This window comes from Pocillopora damicornis, chromosome 4 (assembly GCF_964200805.1).
Source record: "Pocillopora damicornis chromosome 4, jaPocDami1.2, whole genome shotgun sequence".
In the NCBI taxonomy this organism is placed as follows: Eukaryota; Metazoa; Cnidaria; class Anthozoa; order Scleractinia; family Pocilloporidae; genus Pocillopora; species Pocillopora damicornis.
The window spans coordinates 16,738,909-16,758,424 of record NC_142673.1 but is presented as its reverse complement, the minus strand read 5'-3'; the positions used below and the strand labels follow the sequence as shown (position 1 = coordinate 16,758,424).

Here is a 19,516-nt window from a genome sequence, read left to right as displayed (position 1 = left end):
GCCATTGCGGACATCGTAAGAACGAGAGTGCATTTCAAGTAGTGTTGCGAAACTCTTGGCGATATACCTTTCTAGTCTTGTGGGTACTACCGTTGGCGACTCGTCTCTTAAAAACATGTCGGTATATTGAAGTGTCAGTCTGGTGATTGACTCGTATTTAACAGGATTGTTGATCAGCTGTTTTGGATACAAACCATGGAAAAAGCTTGGGGCAGCCAACGTAAATACTCCCAAAGTACTCAGACCGCATAGATCATATCTGTGTTTCACTCTTTTTCTGCAGGATTAAGAGGGTGCTAATGGACAAAGAGCTTTTCTAAAGTTCGAGAAAATTCTAGGAAAAGATGCATGAGATTAAAAGGCTAATCTTAATATAAGAGGCTGAAGCAGTATTGGAAGGATCAGATGCAGTGGGTGAAACTACGGAACCAGAAGCAGTTGTACTAGTTAGTTGATTTTTTCATAACAAAATTTTTTATCATAATTGTTTATAACTACTTTCAGTGATGCAATCGCTAGATCTTTGACTCACCAATATCCACTCATCAGTTTTGGTTTATTCTGTAGATGCGTAGCTCGAAATTAATTTTCTTTCAATCCGTTCCCGTAAGCAGTGGCTAAACCCTCTCATAACGTGTAAAAAAACCGTTACTGTTTGTAACTGTGTAACTTCCACATCGAATTATGAAAGTACTCACGAGACAGCAATACACATTACGCAAGTCAGGTGACTAGGAACATGAGGAGGTCGAGCTTAAGCTCGACCTCCTCATGTTCCTAGTCACCTGACTTGCGTAATGTGTATTGCTGTCTCGTGAGTACTTTCATAATTCGATGTGGAAGTTACACAGTTACAAACAGTAACGGTTTTTTTTACACGTTATGAGAGGGTTTAGCCACTGCTTACGGGATATAGCTAAATAAGGAAAGTAAATAATATCAAATTTTTGGACTGCTATTTTTGTGCAACTTGCCCGAAGAATAACATACACTACTTCTAGTTTGAACTCTATAGGCCTTGTGTGCTTTTGAAATAAGAAGCGTGCGATTTGAAGTGAGCCACTTTAGTTGTTTGGCGTGACCTTTCGGGTTCCTGGAATTTCTCTTAACGGGAACTTCATGTTTCTTTTAACTTCCTTTACCCCTCCACCCAGAAGGGTTGATTTCGTCATTTCTGTCATCAACGAATATCTTGTGAAAATCTTGTGCTTGGATGTGTGGCTAAACGTCGATTTCTTCAAGTCTTTTATATTCTAAAAAACATTATACCCATCTTTTTGGCTGCAATAATACTGATAGTCTACATCAGGCGTTAAGATCGAATGATGACACGTCGTCTAATATTACGCGTAGTTTAATATTGCGCGTCGGTTAACTGCGATTAGTGCGTTTAGTAAATATGTCATGATACTCGATTAGAAAGACAAAAAGCATTCTCTTTCATTTTATGTAACAGGGCGTTTTATGGCTGTCGCGCCCCATTAAAAAAAAATTCAGCAGAGTCGGAAATTGCTCAAAAATTATCATAACCAAAAAAGATTCAACCCAGAAAGAGTCCACGTTTTGGAAAAAGCTTGTACTTCCAACAAAGCTGCGTTAAAAAAAAACACTTTTAACACTTTTAAAAGAATTGCTTCTCGTTAAAAAGGAATTCATTCGATTAACATTGAGGTATGGATAATCTTATAAGTGAACATCATCAACCTCTCTTTGAACAACACAGAACGCCTTGGAACTGATTGAACTTTCCACTACGGTAATGTGTAGAGTGTGCGGAACAACTTATCGCAATTACCATTAGATTTAATAGCTTATGAACGCTTCTGTAGACGACTGGCGATGCCCAGAGTTACCTCTCAAAAAGGTCGATTTGAGGATTTCAAATCCCTTCCCGTAATAACGGATAAAAGCGAAAGTTCTACAAAGAATACCAAATGAAACTGTTTGTTTTACAGCTACAGCTACATTGCAACTATTTGGGCTATTCCGATATCTTTTAACTAAGATTGGACACAACCTTGAATTTATAGGCTGAAAACTTTGCTATGAATTTTTGTAAGACTATTAGTAATTTTGTACAGAGAAAGGAAATGTCAAATAAACCATTTCAGTTATGCAGATCGTAGATCAAATGACAATATACAAACAGGAAATTGATTGTGCCAAGATGAATTCAAGTTGTCTTACTCGGTGGTAGACAGCAAACATTAGACAGCGCTTGTGACATTTTCGTCACAGAAAACCCCAGCCCATCGTCAAGCAGCGCTTGGGATTCACAGGGGTTGTATTTGAAGATTAAGCTCACTATTATCTGTTCTACATTAAAGTGGTGCCGGATGCATGCGTAAGAGTTAGCTTTGTCAACGCTTAATTCACCTTTTAGGCTTTAGATTTCACTTGATGTAAACAAACCGCGAAAGTTCGGACATTGAGTCCACCACCCTCTACCCGTGTACAAACTTCCGCTTCGGCATTTTGTTGTTAATAAATTCCAATGTCGTGAAGCGTTTCGGTGCTTAAAATTGACTTCTTTCTTGTCTAATATGTTTGATTATTTTTCAAGCGAGTTGATATTTCGCTACCGCTTAAGATGATTCGAAGAATGTGGCAGGAAGTGTTACAACATGAAATGTTCAACTGGTTCTGCGTACGTACAGTGATGTATTTGATCAGGTATTTTCAGGGCGTTAAACGCTTAGTTTGTCAAATAAAACCAAGTCTGATGGGAAATTAGTGCTCACGAATCGCTGTAATTAATCTTTGTACTTGTGCATGTGTATATCTTACCAATTCCGATAAAAACTTATTGATTGACGTTTAGATCACATGATCCAACACGTGACCTTCGTGGTCAACATTATGGTCTTACGATGAAAGATCGTACAGAAAACCATCGTCCTCGAAAGTTTCAGCTCAATCGGCTGTAATTTTGCGGAGATATAGCCGTTTATTTTCGTAACGCAATTTACCCTCCAGACCCAGGCCTTAAACTACTTGAGTTCTGGGTGCTAAATAAATGAGCCATAGAGGCGCACCATACAAAGACATCATCAATTATAAAAATCCTGTTGGAGGCTCTAAAGGAAGCTTAAAACCTGGGTAAGTTGTTCTCCGACTCATTTTGTGATGACACGTCTCAAAAATCAATTTCGAAAACAGAGTTAGCATCTTATGCTTTCTTGTTTTGAGAGGGAGGAATCTAAGTGTCTATTGATTCAACTTGAATCAAAGGCCGGTATACCTGGTAAGGAATATTCATCGGTGGAAAGCAATCGCTTTTTCTCGATGGGGAGTGTTTGCATGACTTCCTAAACATAGCAGCTGCGAAGATGACTTGAGAGACTGTTTGTTGTTAAATGATGTGACTGAAATTGGATAGATCTCTAAAAGTTATAAGGTGAGAATGCTGACCCTTAGTAGTGGCTCTTCGGTAAAAATGATTCTTCATGATCTCGCTTTTAGCACGCAATAATTTCCAAGACACTGGAATAGCTCGTTTCGTGGAAAAATCAATTAGCTTGAAACCAGCAATGAAATGATTATGCAAGCATACGTGGCGAGACCTTGAAAACTGGACGATCTAAATTGTCTGAGTTTGCTAAGCTGTTCGTCTCCTCTTTCCTTATTCAGAGACGTCTTCGTTACCAATCTACAAAGTTTAGCAGGATAATACAGGTATGTCTTCCTTTAGCTCATGCGTTGTCTAGCATTACGAGAGCTACTGTATGCTATTCATCTAACCAGGATATTATGTGCTACAATTAGTTTAGAGTAAGTTTTGAAAATGCGGTAATATTTTCGTTTTAAGCGCAACTTTGATCGAGAGATCATTTTGTTATGAGAGAGCTTGAGATTATGCGAACTCAAACTTCAGTGTTGCTATAAGGGCTTTTGCCTAATACAGTTATAAATGCACGATTATTAAGACAATAATTAAAGAGTTGTTGATTCTCATTCTTCGAAGTCAAACTGCCGGCAGTAGATGCTCTGCCGATCTCATACGAGTATACCTTGCTATTTGGGTCTATTTGACTGCATTCCATTAGGAAATGATATTTGAATATCAAACCCCCATTTTGCTTCCTATACAATGCTTAAATTTGACCTGTTTACTGAACGAAACGAATCGAAAACCTCAACAATTTTGCATAAAAATTGCTTAAGTGGCTAGTATGAAAAAGTTTCACTAAAGCAAGACTACAGATACGAATGGACTTTCTTTATGGAAAATGCTTCATTCCATTCCTCAGTTAAAACCTCACGGGCAAGCTTTCATTCTCTTTTCCGTCGTAAGTTTGCCTTTTAGATTAAACGAATTGGTTCATTCCTTGATATCTTGAGCTTGATATGTTCCTTAAAATCGAGAAAATGCACAATTATTTCGCTTTAGAGGAGTTTAGTAGTTTAAAATTTTAAAAGTTTAGGAGTTTAATTTTACCAAGAGATCATTCTGTTGTGAAAGAGCTTGAGATCATTCGAAGTCAAAATTTAGCGCTGCTATTAGGACTTTTACCTAATACGGTTATAAATGCATGATTATTAGGAGAAGAATTAAAGAATTGTTGATTCTCACTCTTCGAAATAAAACTACCGGCAGTAGATGCTCTGCCGATCTCATACGGGCACGCTTTGCTATTTGGGTCTATTTGACTGCGTGCCATTAGGAAATGATATTCGAATATCAAACCCCAATTTCTATAGAATGCGTAGATTGGACCTGTTTACTGAACGAAACGAATCGAAAACCTCAACAATTTTGGAAAAAATTTGTTTAAGTAGCTAGTATTGAAAAGTGCACTAAAGCAAGACTACAGATACGAATGGACCTTCTTTTGTGCATAATGTTTTATTACAATTATCAGTTAAAACCTTACGGGCAAGCTTTCATTCTCTTTTCCGTTGTAAATTTGCCTTGGAGATAAAAGGACTTGATTAATTTCCAGAGATGTTGAGCTCAATATGTTCCTTAATTTTGAAAAACTGTTCTATGATTTCGCTTTAGAGAAGTTTAGCATTTCTAGCAAATGAGAGAGCTACTGCAAGCTATTCATATGACCATGACTGAATTTACAATTAGTTAACTTATATATGAACGGCAGTTATTTCTTTTGGGGTCGCTATCTTAGGTACGCCCTTTCTTCCTTGAAGTCCTTGTCCATTCTGTTGTTATGTAACAAACTTCCAAGGGCTATTTTCCCTTTGAACAAAGTTCAACACCTTTTTCTGTAACGTGACTCAAGGCGTAAACAACTTGTACTTTTCACCTTCCGCCCTGAATTTATGATAAGTTAACTGATATGAATGGCATTTGGGCACGCCCTTTCTTCCTCGAATTTTCTGTTTATTCAGTTGTAATGTAACAAACTTCAAGGGCTATTTTCGCTTTACTCATCTTTCTAAGTGTGATTCTAATTTACGTAATGGGTCCTTTATAATCTTTATATTACCAATCTTGTTTTTGTTTTGGCCGACCTTAACCGCAACTTGAAAGTATGAAATGTTTAGGTAGCGATTCGTTTAGGGAAGAATCAACAAACCGAAGGTACATACTTAGTATGCAGGAACTGTTTCGCAAAACTCCGCATGACTCGCTAGCTAAGTGACAAATAATGACGTTGGTTAAATATTGAAAGCTGGATGACTGTCGCCTTTATAAGTCGGAAACCAACGCCTTCCTTGAGAGAGTAGAATTAGTCCCTGAGCTAGCACGCTGTATTGCCTTGAAAACTAGACGATATATTTTCATATATATTTTTTGTGGCCAGTGCCTTCTATAGGAGGCGAAGCTACATATGTTGTTGAGATGAGTGAGTGAGTGTGACAATAGAATTCCGATCTTGTCCAATTTTGAAGTATCGGAGTATCTAAGTAGTTCGACATTCGCACTCGATGCACAGTTGACTTCATTCCTAGCTTTTGTGATTTCTGGCCTAAAGCCAATAAAGCGTTATATTTTCAGTTCTTACCTTGCCACTACGGAAGACAGTAGAAGACGATAAACATCCCTCGATCATTTTAGGATTGCGCGCGCAGAAAACAAAATTTTTCCTGTGATCGACGGTTCATGAAACTCAGCCTGAAAATTCTTTTCTTCCAATAGAGAGCATTTTACTGTTTAAATCAGCAAATTATGTAGATCCAAATAAGTAATCCTTCCGGTTTTTGCCGTGACACTACAAAAGACGATAAACATCTCAAAATAATTTCTCAGTGGCACCCACCGACGCATAATTTAAATCAAAAAACTTTTCCTCGCAGAAATATATCAGTAGATGTGATATTCTCATCATGGAAGCTTTCAGGAAATTTGCTTTCTTTAAAAAGAGACCAATTTACTGTCTGAATCATCGAATTTTGCCGAAAAGAGCCGCTAAATTTGCGAAGCAAGCATGCTGCAAAATACGTTACTCTGAGTTATTCAACCGATTGATGGAAGGAGGAACGGTGGATCGGAATATCCAAAAACGCGGAATTTCTTTTTGTGTGAAACAAAAGTCTCGAAAAGAGGAATTACAATAAAATAAGGAAATTATTATAACTAATAGGCGATATTAAAAGAAGTAGCGGTAATCATTGTTAGAACCCAGATGATTGGGGAACAGTGAGGCTTTCGAGCTAGCCCTTCTAAAGTGCCTATAACACGAAATTTTTTTTTGCGTGTTTATTAAGTTTATCATATGTAAAAACCAATTTTTTCGGGCCCGAAGGTGCTCTTATTTTGTTTTTCTGGTGTTCCGTAGACTTTTAACTAGTTAGCGGTTGATGACGTAGAAAACTGTGAAAACTCTCAGTTGACACTTACAAATATCGCACATCTCTTGTAATTTTTTATCAGTCAGCGTTGATTTCAACAAAAACTGGCAAACACAGTTTCTCGCCTGCGGTGTTCAGGTGAAGGTTAAAACAAAAGCCCCCTTTACTGAATGTTTTGTTCGTAAGGTTTGTGTTTTGTTTTCCGTGGCGAAATCTATGTAAAGAATGGGTAGCTGTGTTCGTTTCTGTTGCCATAACATATTCCTTGGCACTAAGAGCGGCGAGGGTTCCCCTTGGTTAGTGCTCTCGAGTTTCGTTCCTGTAGCTGCTGTAGAGTAATTCCCTTAGCAAACCAAACGCTAACTTTTGGCGGAAGCATCGCAAGGATCAGCTTTATCACGAGGCACAATGATTTTTCGCCGAGAGGTCATCGGGCAGTTTTACTGGGAGTTACACCTTTCCTCAGAGATTGCAAAGGCAGAGGCTATCGCCGTCGGGCCGTCAAACGGGAACGAGTGAGTTTATAGTCACCATAGTTGCCGACGTGTCTTCACAGTTTTCTCGGGAGAGCTTGCTATGCGCTAAGGTCGATTATTTCAAATCTTAAATATAGCTATTAAATAACCAGAAAACGCAAAAAGAAATCTCGTGTCATGGGCACTTTAAATTATCATTATATTATCATTGTTAATATTATTTTTTTCCAATTCAATTATTGTTTGAATTTCAGTTAGACAATACATTCTTGAATCATTTTGTCTTGCATGTGAGACAAATATTCTTCAACACTACCTTCTAGCGTCATTACACAACCTCTATTTCTGTTCAATGCGTAAATGTGCTATACCGGTAGCCAAATAAAGCATTTGACTGTCAATTTTCTGAGTTAACTAAGCTAAGCTGTTTGTCTCTTCTTTCCTTATATAGAAAACGTCTCCATTACCAATCCATAAAGAAGAGCCGAACAAAAACAGGTATTCCTTTCTCTTGCTCATGCGTTGTCTAACATTAAGAGAGCTACAGTATGTTAATCATGTAATCAGGATATCCCGTGCTGAAATTAGTGTATAAGTTTTTAAAATGCGGTGATGTTTTTGTTTTGAGCAAATATTTGACCCTAGAGGTCATTTTGGTAAAAGAGCTTAAGATCAGCCTACCACAAAATTAAGTGCTGCTATACGGGTCTTTTCCTTACTAAATACAGCTACAACTGCGCAATCTTTAATTGAAGAGTTGTTAATTCTCGCTCTTGGAAGTCAAGCTGCCGGAAAAAGATTCCCTGCCGATCTCATACGAGCGTGCCTGTGTAAGTGGACGCGATTAGGTAATGATATTTGAAAATCAAAGTCGGTGCCTGTTGCCTTCTTCAGAATTCCTTAATTCAACCCGTTTACTGAACGCGACGAATCGAAAACTTTTCAAATTTCCAGTGTTGTAGTAAAGAAAAGTTCCTCTAAAGCTAAACTATGGTCACGAATGGACCTTCTCTTATAGATACTGTTTCATTTAATTCCCGGATCAAAACATCAAGGGCAAACTCTAGTCGACAAAATGACTTGACTGATTCCTAAAAATGGCGACCTCAGCAAACAACAAATTATTTTTCTCTATAAGGGTTAGTATTCCCAAATGGATTTGGCTAACAGTTCTTCTCTAACTGTTTTTTTTTCCTTCCTGCTGGCTAAGAAAATTAGCTTGTTGTCAGGGTTTCAACTGATATTTGGTAGCCATGCATTGTAATATGCAAAATGTTCAGATATGTTTGCGTGTCTCACCTGATATGCCCAAACAGTTCACGTGGTCACCACCAGCTTTCATGGCAAAGTACAAAAATTTTCAAGTAAATTTAAAGGAGGACTAATATTTCCCAATCTCTAATGAATTGCGTACTTATCAGTTCGGGCCATAACCATTTCTGGATATCGGTTTCGAGCTTTGTAATTGGGTGAGATCAAAACCAAAACAAAGCAAATTTGGCCGAGAGGTGCTGGAAACAAGAAGAAGCTGATTTTTCTTTTTTTTTTTTTGTGGCGGCCATGTTGTAATACGGTAGTAAGCTGAAACAAAATTCGCTAATAAGGACTGGACGTAAGATACCATTAAAAATATTCGTTTATTTCAAACATTCAACATGCATGTCCTCGACATTCTCGCATTCTGGAAGAGTAAAGCGGATTCTTTCTAGCACAAATTCTTTGCAACGCTGTGGTCTTTCCACCAAGAGCGTCACAGGAATAAAAACTCCTCCGCCAGCCTGTTTGTATCTGGAGAACTTCTGGGTTGAGCTTGGCCTCGATGTTAGTGTCCGTTCTCCGTTGATTTCCCTATTTTGGGTTACAAGAAAACCAATTAAATAAGGTTGAACCAATTAACGCGCACTGATAACAATTGGGACGAGTGAGGTGTGAGATCGCGGAATCTCACGATACTCCGATGGATCTGAACAAAGGAATCCGTCTGGTAGTTTGCACGCTAACAGACTTTCAACATTCGTGCACTCGAGCAAAAACCTCGTGCACTCGATTGGAATTTTGACAAATTGGAAGCAAATTTATTCTAGTTTTTTAAAAGATTTTTTTTAGGAATCAAAAAAAATGTTGCATACCTGAAAACCTCAACTAAATAGAGGTTATTCCTCGATCGAGCCCTTCGCAACATGGACCTCCACCCGACTTTTCATCTGAATTTTTCCTTCTCGTCATCGCGACCACCATTAGTTCTTTGCTTGTTGTGTGTAATTGCTTGTCTTCTGTAATTTTGCAAGGTTTCATGGGATATGGGTCGGGAACTAAGTCGCTAGGGCTCGAATAAAGTAATGAGTGAGTTTCCTCGATGTCCCACTATGACATCCATGTTTGTGACATCATCAAGTATCCAGAAATGGTTATGGCCCGGACTGCTTATGGACGAGCCGAATTTGAGGTCGACAAAAAAAAGAAAACACTGAAAAAGAGCTAAGCTAGGATTTATTATACAACCAAAATTTTAAACAATTTTGAGAGAAAAACTGAAAGCGGAATCTAGCTCACAGAGTCAGCCTTGAGGCAGTATGTTTGAATTTTGTTAAACAGAAGCATTCAAGGAGGAATTTTGAAAGGCAACTTTGTTCAGAGTTTAAAAGAGTAACCTAAGACGTTTTCGTTAAGCTTGCCAGTTATCAAAAGATTACAGAAACCTTTTTCAAACAATTATACATGTGAAGATATCGTTCATAAGAAAAAGCAGGAATAGCATAATTTTTCTAGTATGATACGTGTCCAGTTTACTCTAGGAAGTAGATCGGCAAATAGATAGTCATTAGCTATGAAGTCGGCCTTTATAGGTGAAATTCCTAACGTTTATCGAGTTACATTCATGACAGATTTAATTAGCGATTAATTAACTGTACTAATATATGTATTTTGTAGTTTTGGAATTTTCATTAATGCATTATTTTGCATTAACTTGGATAGAGGGCCACTGGATTGTTGGCAACGGTCTTGGTAAATTTTTTTGCGCTTTCTTTTTTTAAATATGCTTGAAAGGCAGATTATCATTCCTATAAGGTAACACTAAAATAGCCCGACGCTATTTATTCTATTCCGTGGATTACATAACCGTGATCACGAGTATATTGGACAGACCATCTAGGTCCACTTCGCAGGTTTCATAGGTTTTTTACGCAAGAACTGATCGACAGCGGCTCGGGCAAATTGGAAAACGAACCTAGGGGAGTCGCGAGGAATACCTGGTCGAGATTTCCGGTGTCGGTGATTAACTCCTTTGTTTGCAAAACAGATAAAATCGATATTTGCACTTTCCCATTTTGAGAGTACAGCAGTGATTTTGGTCGATTCGAGAACATGGATTCCTCTTCGAAGTTGTTCGCTGATGATTTCATATAGTAAAGATATAAACTTTAAAATTTCCATAACGCTTATGAATTCTATATGCTGCTAAATTAAGGGCTAAAGACCGGAAATTCCGTGATATCTTTTGATAAGATCAATGACAAAAGGAAGATAGTTAAGGTTACTAATTCTATACTGTATACACAAAGGGAAACGTGAAGCAACTGATGGTGTACAAGTTGACTCAAAAGGCACATGCATAACTCAACAGTGAAGGATCGTAAACGCGATATTTTCAATGCAAATTAAAGTCCAGTGTTTACGTGGCAGTTTCGCTTTCGCATGACTAAAAAATGAAGAAATGCCGCGGCCCAGCGCTTAAATTTTGACATACAAAAACTCATTCGAAAACCCGATTAAAATTGTGTGTGCGATCGAGTAAAAGCTCCATTAACCAGTAGTGTTTCCTATTACAGCCACCTCCCACCCCTCCGTGCGTAGTAATAGTCCGTCTCACACCCCTCCCTGAGTAATAACACTCAACCTCCCACCCTCCCTCAGTACTGATAGACTTCATCCCATCCCTCCCTCAAGACTAATGGTGTGTTCCCCCCTTTAAATGGTCCAAAAAATGGTCCAAAAAATAGTCCAGTCCATGTTTTACCCTATGCCCTATGTCGGAGCACGCCTGCCTAAAAAACCGTACAATTAGGTGCGATAAGTCTAAAAATTATCACAACTAATCGACGTTACCACCGGCGCCCTTGATTGGAAGCCTGACATATCAACTCCGCATACTCCCCTTTAAATTGTGATGATGAAAGCTTACTAACTGACGCCTATTTACACATCGTCAGAAAAAAGAGCTGCTAATTAGTGAGAAAATAAGGGGACCTCTCGTTGCAGCGATTAGATCACCCCTGATGAAGGCACTAGACAAGAGTGTCGAAACGTTTGGTCTATGAATCGTAACTTCTCGTTTAAATTCAATAAATCTTTAAACCAGAGTAGCATCAAACCACGCCTTATTGAGTCATGTACTCCTACGCATGTGCAGTCGTACGGAAACTGTGGCAATTCAGAGATACTTTTCAGTTCATTTTACCAGTCGAGAACTATAATATATCTGGGCGAATTACAGCTTCGTCCACGATTCGTCATTTTAGAGGCGCGTTATTTTCAGACAAGTTAGCTTTTCGATTAAAAGTTTTAGTTTCGCAGAAAGTTATCAAAAACCTGACAAAAGTCCAGAGAAATGAAAAACCAAGCGAGTAACTTCAAAGTCGACTTAGAATCGCTCCATACCCAAAAACTATCAATGGAAACAGACAAAGTAGCCGAGAAGTGTTTCGAGACAAAAGAGTAATTCAAAGAAGTACTTAACCTGCCGTATGCTTAAAGCATTTCAGGACACGATCAGAAATTGTTGTGCAGCGTAGCGCTTAATATTCTGCAAGTTGTTTGAATTATACAAACTCTTTGACATAACCATTCCTTTCGGACTTATAAGTCCCTGAATAACAGTTGTTGAGCCAAAAGCTTTTCTAAATGTTTACGTGAAGTCAGCCACTTCAGTCTTCATTTCCAGAAGTGATTCCAATCCTTCTTGAAAATTGAGTAATGGTGAAGTTGAAAGTTTATTCCTTTGCTTTTTAACAATTTTTGTCCAGTGTTTCAAAATTGAAGTGCTTCAAACAAAATATACACTTGGCATTGAGAGCTCCGAAAGATCATCTCGATCAAAGAGGAATGGAAATGAAAATGTAGAAAATTGTAACGAGTTTGTAAGAAAGAGCTGAGACTGGTCAAATTACGGCTCATGGAAACACCCACTTAAATTATCAGCGCAATAACAGAATACAGAGCTCAAAGCTTGCAAAAAAAAAAAACACTCGCGAGGTGTGGAGCCATCTTTGAATTTAAGAACAGTTGCATTCACGGCAGCAAAAGGATTGCAACATTGCAAAGACATAACGACCTCTTCTTACACCAAAGATGATGACATCTACGTTGGAGGTTGCAACCATCGAGCTTCATCGAGATGACAGCCACTTTGGCGAACAAACGTACCGTTCATGAAAGTACAGAAATAATTCTGTTTGAACAATGTTTAAAAAAACTAAAGCTTTCTATCGGAAACGCAGACCGCTGAATGAACCTTGTAAATGGTTTACAACTATATTGTTAACTCTACCTTCGAGGATTAACTCTAGTAATTGTCTGATTTGGGAGGGGTGACGGTCAGTTCTTTTTTTTTTTACTTCACAGGAATCAAGCAATGGCAGCCGAAAAATCAGCTGTATCGGAAAGCGTAAAGACGTGGGATGGCTTCAAGGAAACAGCCGAGAAAATTGAGGGGGGTTTGACGGAAGCAATAGAGGAAGTTCGAGGGGTCTGTAATGAGTTCTCTAAGGAGTACCTTGATAAAATTCCTCGCGAACCAGAGGAAATCCAGATGTTGCGCGACAAATTAAAGGAAATGGTGGTTGAATTGAAAGATGAATTTAAAAAGGCGGTATCTGAAGATATAGCCATTGTGTTTGTGGGACGTACAAGCAGTGGCAAATCATCCTTAATAAACGCCTTACTTAAAGAAAGCCGTCTTCCCGTTAAAAAAGCTCAGACAACGATGTGCAAAATTCAGGTTCGCCCTACGGCTGAAACAGAATGGAGTGTTGAGATGTTAGGTTGTGAAAAGCCAGTCTTTAGCAAAATGAGTAAAGAGGACGTAAAGGCCCTCTTGAGTAAGATGTCTGGTAAGTCAAACGCTGCAGAAAGGGAGAAGCTCAACATCGACTCTCACAGTGTCATACAAGTGAATTGGCCTCGCCGCCTCTGCACTCTACCAGAAAATGTCGTTTTGATAGATACACCGGGTTGTAGTGAGAGCACCGACGGCAACAAAGTTGTCCTCGATTCCTTCAAGGAGGCAGATATACTCGTTGGTGTGATGAATTTTATGTCACCTTCCATAAAATTTGTAAGGAAATGTTTACGTTACCTTTATTATCACTCCTGGCATGCGGGGAGTACCATTCAAATTAATCATGGAGCTTTTGCTGAACAACCTTACATCGATCACGTGAATCGTTTTTAAGAGCTTAATTGGACGAATAAGAGCAGAATTTTCTCACTCATTAGCGATTGTAGGCAATCAAAAGAAATTTTTGAAGTGGAGGTCGAACACAATGCCTTATTTTCGCAGCTGTTTAATTAACGACGCCACCAGGTTGATTCACTCAGTAAGTTCTCAGCTGGTCGTTCGCTGTTTAGTCATCAACAGCTTGCTTTTTCAACTAAAGAAAAAGATTAAAGAAATAAGCAGACGAATTATTAATTTGACAAACACCGTCAAAAATCAAACCTAAAAAAGGGCAGAAAATGGGAAACAAACTCAACATACCAAAGTTTAAATAAATGAATTAACAAATAAAACAAATTTGTTCCCTTATTTATTGTATTTCGCTTTTTAGATTGCCGATCTGCTAAATAATGTAAATTGCCAGTTCAAATTTGGCGTCTTTACAAGATACGATGAAGACTTACAAGATGAAGAAGAAGAGGAGAATATAAAAACAACAGACGATACAGGCGAGCGGCAACAAATGCGAGAAAATTACAAAGGGGATTTTCAGAGTTTCGTGTGCGAGGTTTACTTCGTTGATGCAAAGCATTTTATCACAGCAAAGGTGAGGTTTGTGCGAATCGTATTCTCGCAATCTGATTGGTTACCTGAACCCTGGAAGCGAGATAAATTGAGGTATTGGAGAGTCCTGTAGCGAGCGGAAAGATTTGCACGTTTTTAAGTAACAAAACCATATATTCGAGAAAGAAATGACATACGAGGAGCGAAAGAGTTCTGCATGGTGCAAAAAAACGATTTACAATTTATAAATACACACATTGAAAAAAATAGATTCCGTGTTGTCTGGTGTTGTCGGCGGAGGGAGTCGAATGTTTCTGTCATGCTCTGATTCTGTCCAGCGTTTGTTTTCCATTCTCGCCCTTCGCATTTGGAAGGAGTACTGTAAATCACACCACTTGATCGGGCTGGGTTAACTTTCGACCTAATCGCCTAGAGAAGACTGTTCTATTTTTACTAAGAAAGAAATGAGTGCATTGCGAGATAAACAATATCACTTCATTAAAATTTGGTTTTCGTATAATTGTCTTCTAGGAGACCCCACAAGGAATTGATGGAAGAAAGGATTTTTTAGGTTTGAGACAGATTTAGTGCGGAGTGCAGAATCTGTCAAAGCACGAAAAGGTTTGGTTCTAATAGAACATGCTGAGGCTGTCGTTTCAAAACACGAGAAGACCATAGAAAATTTTAAAAGCAGCCTAGAGAATAGGGGGAATGCCATTAAAGGTGGTCTGAATGAGATAGATAGCAAAATCAACACTTTGGAGAAAGAACGCCGTAGCGAGCTCAATGATCTGCTAAACCGTTACCTCACTGAAAAGGAGATTAATCGATTGATAACGAAACTTAGCGACAAATTCAGAAGTTGTAGCACTTTGGAAAGTGAGGATGAAGCTGCTGAAGCATTTTTTATGCAAGAGATTGATGGAATTAATAACGTTTTACAAGTACAAATTGTAAAAATTAAAGAAAAGTATGAGGAGTGCAAGGATGATCTCCGACCTCCTTTAGCAAACTCTTTGAAAGAACTATTGCCGTCCTATAAAGCTATAGAGCTGAGGACAGCTGAAGATAGCAGTTATAACGATAGAAGAGACCTTTAAGCCTACATTACAAGCAACAACGTCTGGACTTTCTTTCTCGCTTCTGCAGCCGCTTTAACAACTGCTGCAGCAGTACCAGCAGCGGCGGGTGCTGGTAAGTGATGGAGTTATTTTGCACGAGCTTCTCGGGAATGGAGGCATCTCCTCAAAGGCCATACACATTAATCGTTTCTTTCTTAACGCATTTTTACGAAAGGAAAATGGCTCTAATTGAGAAAAGTAGAAAATGGTATTTTTTTAAAATAGTGTTCCCAGAACAGTGAAACTTAGAGCAAAAACAACAATTATACTACCATCACCCCAACCGCAACCCCAAAGCCACTGCCACCACGACTGCTACTGCTATTGCTCAGTACTGTTATTGCTACCGCTATTGCTATTGGCACTACCACTATCACTTCCACTACTACCGGTACCATTTATATTACTTATACTTATACATGAACTCATTCTATTTTTTTTTTGAGACAAGACGGTTTCCATTTTTATTATTCTTTGTTATTGACAGCTTTGGCTGCAGCGGAAAGCCCAAAAGCTGCTGCTATTCTTGTTACTGGTGGACGAGCAGCTGCCGCGGCAGTTGGAAGCGGAAGTACCCTGGGATTTTCGAAGTTGCTGGGAAAAGTTGTAGGAGTTAAAGGAGTCGGAAAAAGGATAAGGAGTCATTTCGGGCCCAGTAATATGAAGGTCGACAACATAACACAGTTTGCACGAGAAATTTTGATGGAAATCAAAACACAGTTTGCACATTTCGAAGCATCAACATCAACAGGAATTCAAATGATCGCTAATGTGATCTCATCAGAGATAAAAAAAAGAAAACGATCGCTTGTCAGAAGAAAAGTCAGTACTGAATAAGGAATTACATCAACTAACGGAATGGTCAAAAAAACTAACTAAAGGCACGGAGCGTATGCAGGAGGTCCGAAAAAGGTTTGACGAGCTGAAGTGTGGGTGAGTATTGCCGTCAAGAATATTCAGCAGTGTAAAGCTTCCTTAGATCACAAAGTTAGATAAAAAGGTAGTTGAGGGCATCTAAAGTCCAAACAATTACAAACGCAGTTGTCTAGTATGTTCTGCATGGTTGATAGATTTCGCGTTCCAGGAGTCCTCGTTTCTTTTGAAAAACGTGACCCTTCGGTAACAAAAAATCACCAAGTGTCGGAAAATTTCTGGTACCTGGAGTGGAAATGGCACGTTAGTGAGAGCGATCACCTTCCACCACTGTGGTCCGGGTTCGATTCCCGGCCCTGAGAAACAACGTGTGGGTTGAGTTTGTTGTTGGTTCTCTTCCTTGCTCCAAGGGTTTTTTTTCCGGGTCCTCCAGTTTTCCTCCCTCCACAAAACCAAAAACCAACTTTGCAAATGTCATTCGACTTGAAATCAGTGGACAAAAAGAGCCACTACGTGGAAAGTCCACCGCTAAATTCCCGTAGTTTACATTATCATTACAATAATAATGATTATTATTATCATTATTATTATTTTTAATATTATTATTATGATTATGCAAAGCGGTTAAAGAAGTGATACCATCTACGCGTTTTATTAAGAGTACTTTCGGTTTTATCGACAGCTCTAGGCAAATTTTTAGTTTCATCAGCAAAGCTTCCTGAATTGTTGTTGGACAACAAAATTGTCGTTTTTATCTTAATACCATGATTCACTACCAACGAGAGTAACTTTAAGACGATTATTGACATTCGCAGTACCTGTCGTCTCTCAAGTGAGATAGATACATGCATGCTTAACCTTAGGCACTGTCTTAATGTTCAATAGTTAGTATCTTGGTAATTTACTTGTTCGTTCAAGACAGAACGGTCTGAGGAAAATGTAAGTGTTTTATGTTCTACAGGTTGAGAGACAAAGACACGGTTCCTGTGGATGACCAAACAGAAAATCAGTCACTCGTTCAACCAGAAGACTTACAACACTAATCAAGAAGTTCTACTTACCCAGTACCAAATAAGTGTTGAATTACAGCAAACTGATGAGATTACGGATTTAGAACTTTCAGTCAAGGAGGCACTGTAGCAGAATGAGTAGGGCTCTGGACTTGTAGTTTGTTGGTCCCAGGTTCAAGTCCTCCACCCTGCTACCCAATGGATGTGATCTTGGCCGCACTTTGTATATATCCAACATCGTGATTAAAATCACTGTTTATTTGCAATGTTAATGTACAATTTGTTTCTGTGGATAAGAAGAGCCATTTCATTGAATATCCAATGCAAAATCCCGTTATCTTTTATAATTATTATTTTTCGATATCCAGGTTTCATATCGATCTAGAGCGGAATCATCTAATCATTAACAGAGCTCTATCTGCGTGGCCTAGCCATACCATTAAAAATCTGTTATTTTACCTTTGTACCTTTACCTTTAGCGAGCTCATCCGGATTTTAAAGGTTCATTTCGTTTGATATTTCGTTATTAGTTTTAGGGCAACATGCGAGGTAGAACGACTGATAATCTGCGGTACCACTAATGCTGGATCAGCATAACTGTGTTTTGTAAAATTAATAACCAATCATATTTTTAATTTCAGTTGATTTATTTCATTGTTTGTTTCGGTTGATAGTCGTTACTACTATTAGGGAAATATGCAGAGGTAGATTGAAAGATATTCTGTGGTACTAGTAATACTAGGCCAGCATAATGGTGTTTTGCAAATAACCACTCATATTCTGAATTTCAATTGATTTATTTAACTGCTCATTTCGTTTGGTATTTCTTCACTAGTTTTAGGTCAATATGCAAGGAAGAATAGCAGACATACTACGGTGCCCCTGATGCAAGTCAGGATAATTGTCTTTGGTAAATGACGAGAGTTTCAATTGCGACTGTAAAACTACATCAAAAAAGTTGTGTCCAGTAATACGGGCACCCAGCAAATCAGGAATTCGTAAGTTACAGTGATAAGTGTTTTAGTAACTTTAGTCTCTCTGCACAAAGCACTACGTGTCACAAGTTCGCTAGCTATGATTTGAAACAAACTGGAAAAATTTAAAATATGCTAAGAAAAATATAAATGCAAAGAGAATCGACGAAAACAAGGGAATAAAGTTTACGGCTTCGACAATACATTTTGCTTGATACCTATGTAAACATAAGGTTTTTGTTAGTTTAATATTTTGACCAGAGTAATAGACACTTGTAAAATGCTATATCCAAACCATATTAAAGATATCCCAATAACTCCTTTCTCATGTCTCAGAGATGAAATGGTTTGGTTTTACACCACACATGTACCGGATTAATGCTGTACAAACCATTGTGATCGGTGATACACCCACCAAATAAAAGTTTAGACAGCTATGAAAGAAAAAGCATCTGAGGAAAGCTATCATTCCCCTTTAATGAGAGACACCAGAGAAAGAGGCATGACCAAAATGGCCCCTAAAATATGAAAGCGATCTTCGCGGTAATGAACACTACTTGAGCAGTAGTGAAAATAAGGCCTGAAGAAAAAAAAAAAAATTCAGGCCTGTACGGGATTTGAATCCATGACCTCTGCGATACCGGTGCAGCAGACTGATCTGAAGCTTTAAGTAAGTTATCTATGTTCGCAAAGAAAGATATCTTCAAATACTTGAGTGGTTTTAATAAAATGCTCAGTTCAGGATATTCTCTCTGAAAAATAGTAGGTCTAATACATTGATGGATGTCGCAAATACTTGGTTTGACCGCAGACTAGTTTCCAACCACAAATAAGTGGAATTCAAGATAGTGAGGAGTATTTATTAAATTTCAGACGTAAATACCTTACAGCATCCCATTTACGTTTCACCACGATCAAAGGGAAATAAAAAAATGACAGTAACCTCTAAAAATTCAAGGTCCAGCTCTTAATGTGGAAGCTGGCGTTCTGAAAGCACAAGGACCTATAGCAGTTCAAAATATTACTTCCTATACTGCTTGCTCGTAAGTCGATATAAAAAATTTACTGCGCTGCTGGTATACAGACAAATAATATGCAAATTTAACTAAGCCTAAAAGCTGAGCTCTTATTAAGTTATTTTCTAGCAGCTCACTATAATAAAAAACATAATAAAACCCTTAAGCAACGGCTGTTGAATAGTTTCTTCAAGGGGATTTAGAAACCACTGCAGGGTGGGGAATGGACGGGGTCTGGAACCGAGGGACAATGTTCTCACAACTTGCAAAGCGATCAACACGCACGCTAATCG

At 38.4% G+C, this 19,516-nt stretch overlaps 1 protein-coding gene across 2 annotated transcripts; it reads left to right on the top strand.

Moving 5' to 3' along the window:
* Positions 1 to 2,853: 2,853 nt before the first annotated feature.
* Positions 2,854 to 18,529, top strand: LOC113673195 (transmembrane GTPase Marf-like). 2 transcript variants are annotated; one of them, XM_089203929.1, is made up of 8 exons: positions 2,854 to 3,099; positions 3,631 to 3,675; positions 7,681 to 7,727; positions 12,852 to 13,563; positions 14,057 to 14,272; positions 14,761 to 15,423; positions 15,838 to 16,283; positions 17,185 to 18,529. In XM_089203929.1, exons 4-6 carry the CDS (start codon positions 12,862 to 12,864, stop codon positions 14,815 to 14,817), a joined length of 975 nt encoding a protein of 324 aa, XP_089060055.1. In that variant the 5' UTR covers positions 2,854 to 3,099; positions 3,631 to 3,675; positions 7,681 to 7,727; positions 12,852 to 12,861; the 3' UTR covers positions 14,818 to 15,423; positions 15,838 to 16,283; positions 17,185 to 18,529. The 2 variants fall into 2 exon arrangements, with proteins under 2 accessions (XP_089060055.1, XP_089060054.1); XM_089203928.1 differs by lacking the exons at positions 14,761 to 15,423; positions 15,838 to 16,283; positions 17,185 to 18,529 and having other exon boundaries at positions 14,057 to 14,485.
* Positions 18,530 to 19,516: the final 987 nt, after the last annotated feature.

Coding starts and splice junctions, on each gene's coding strand:
- LOC113673195 (XM_089203928.1), top strand. CDS start 12,862: ATGGCAGCCGAAAAATCAGCTGTATCGGAAAGCGTAAAGACGTGGGAT. Junction 13,564..14,056: donor TGTCACCTTCCATAAAATTT/GTAAGGAAATGT, acceptor TTCGCTTTTTAG/ATTGCCGATCTGCTAAATAA.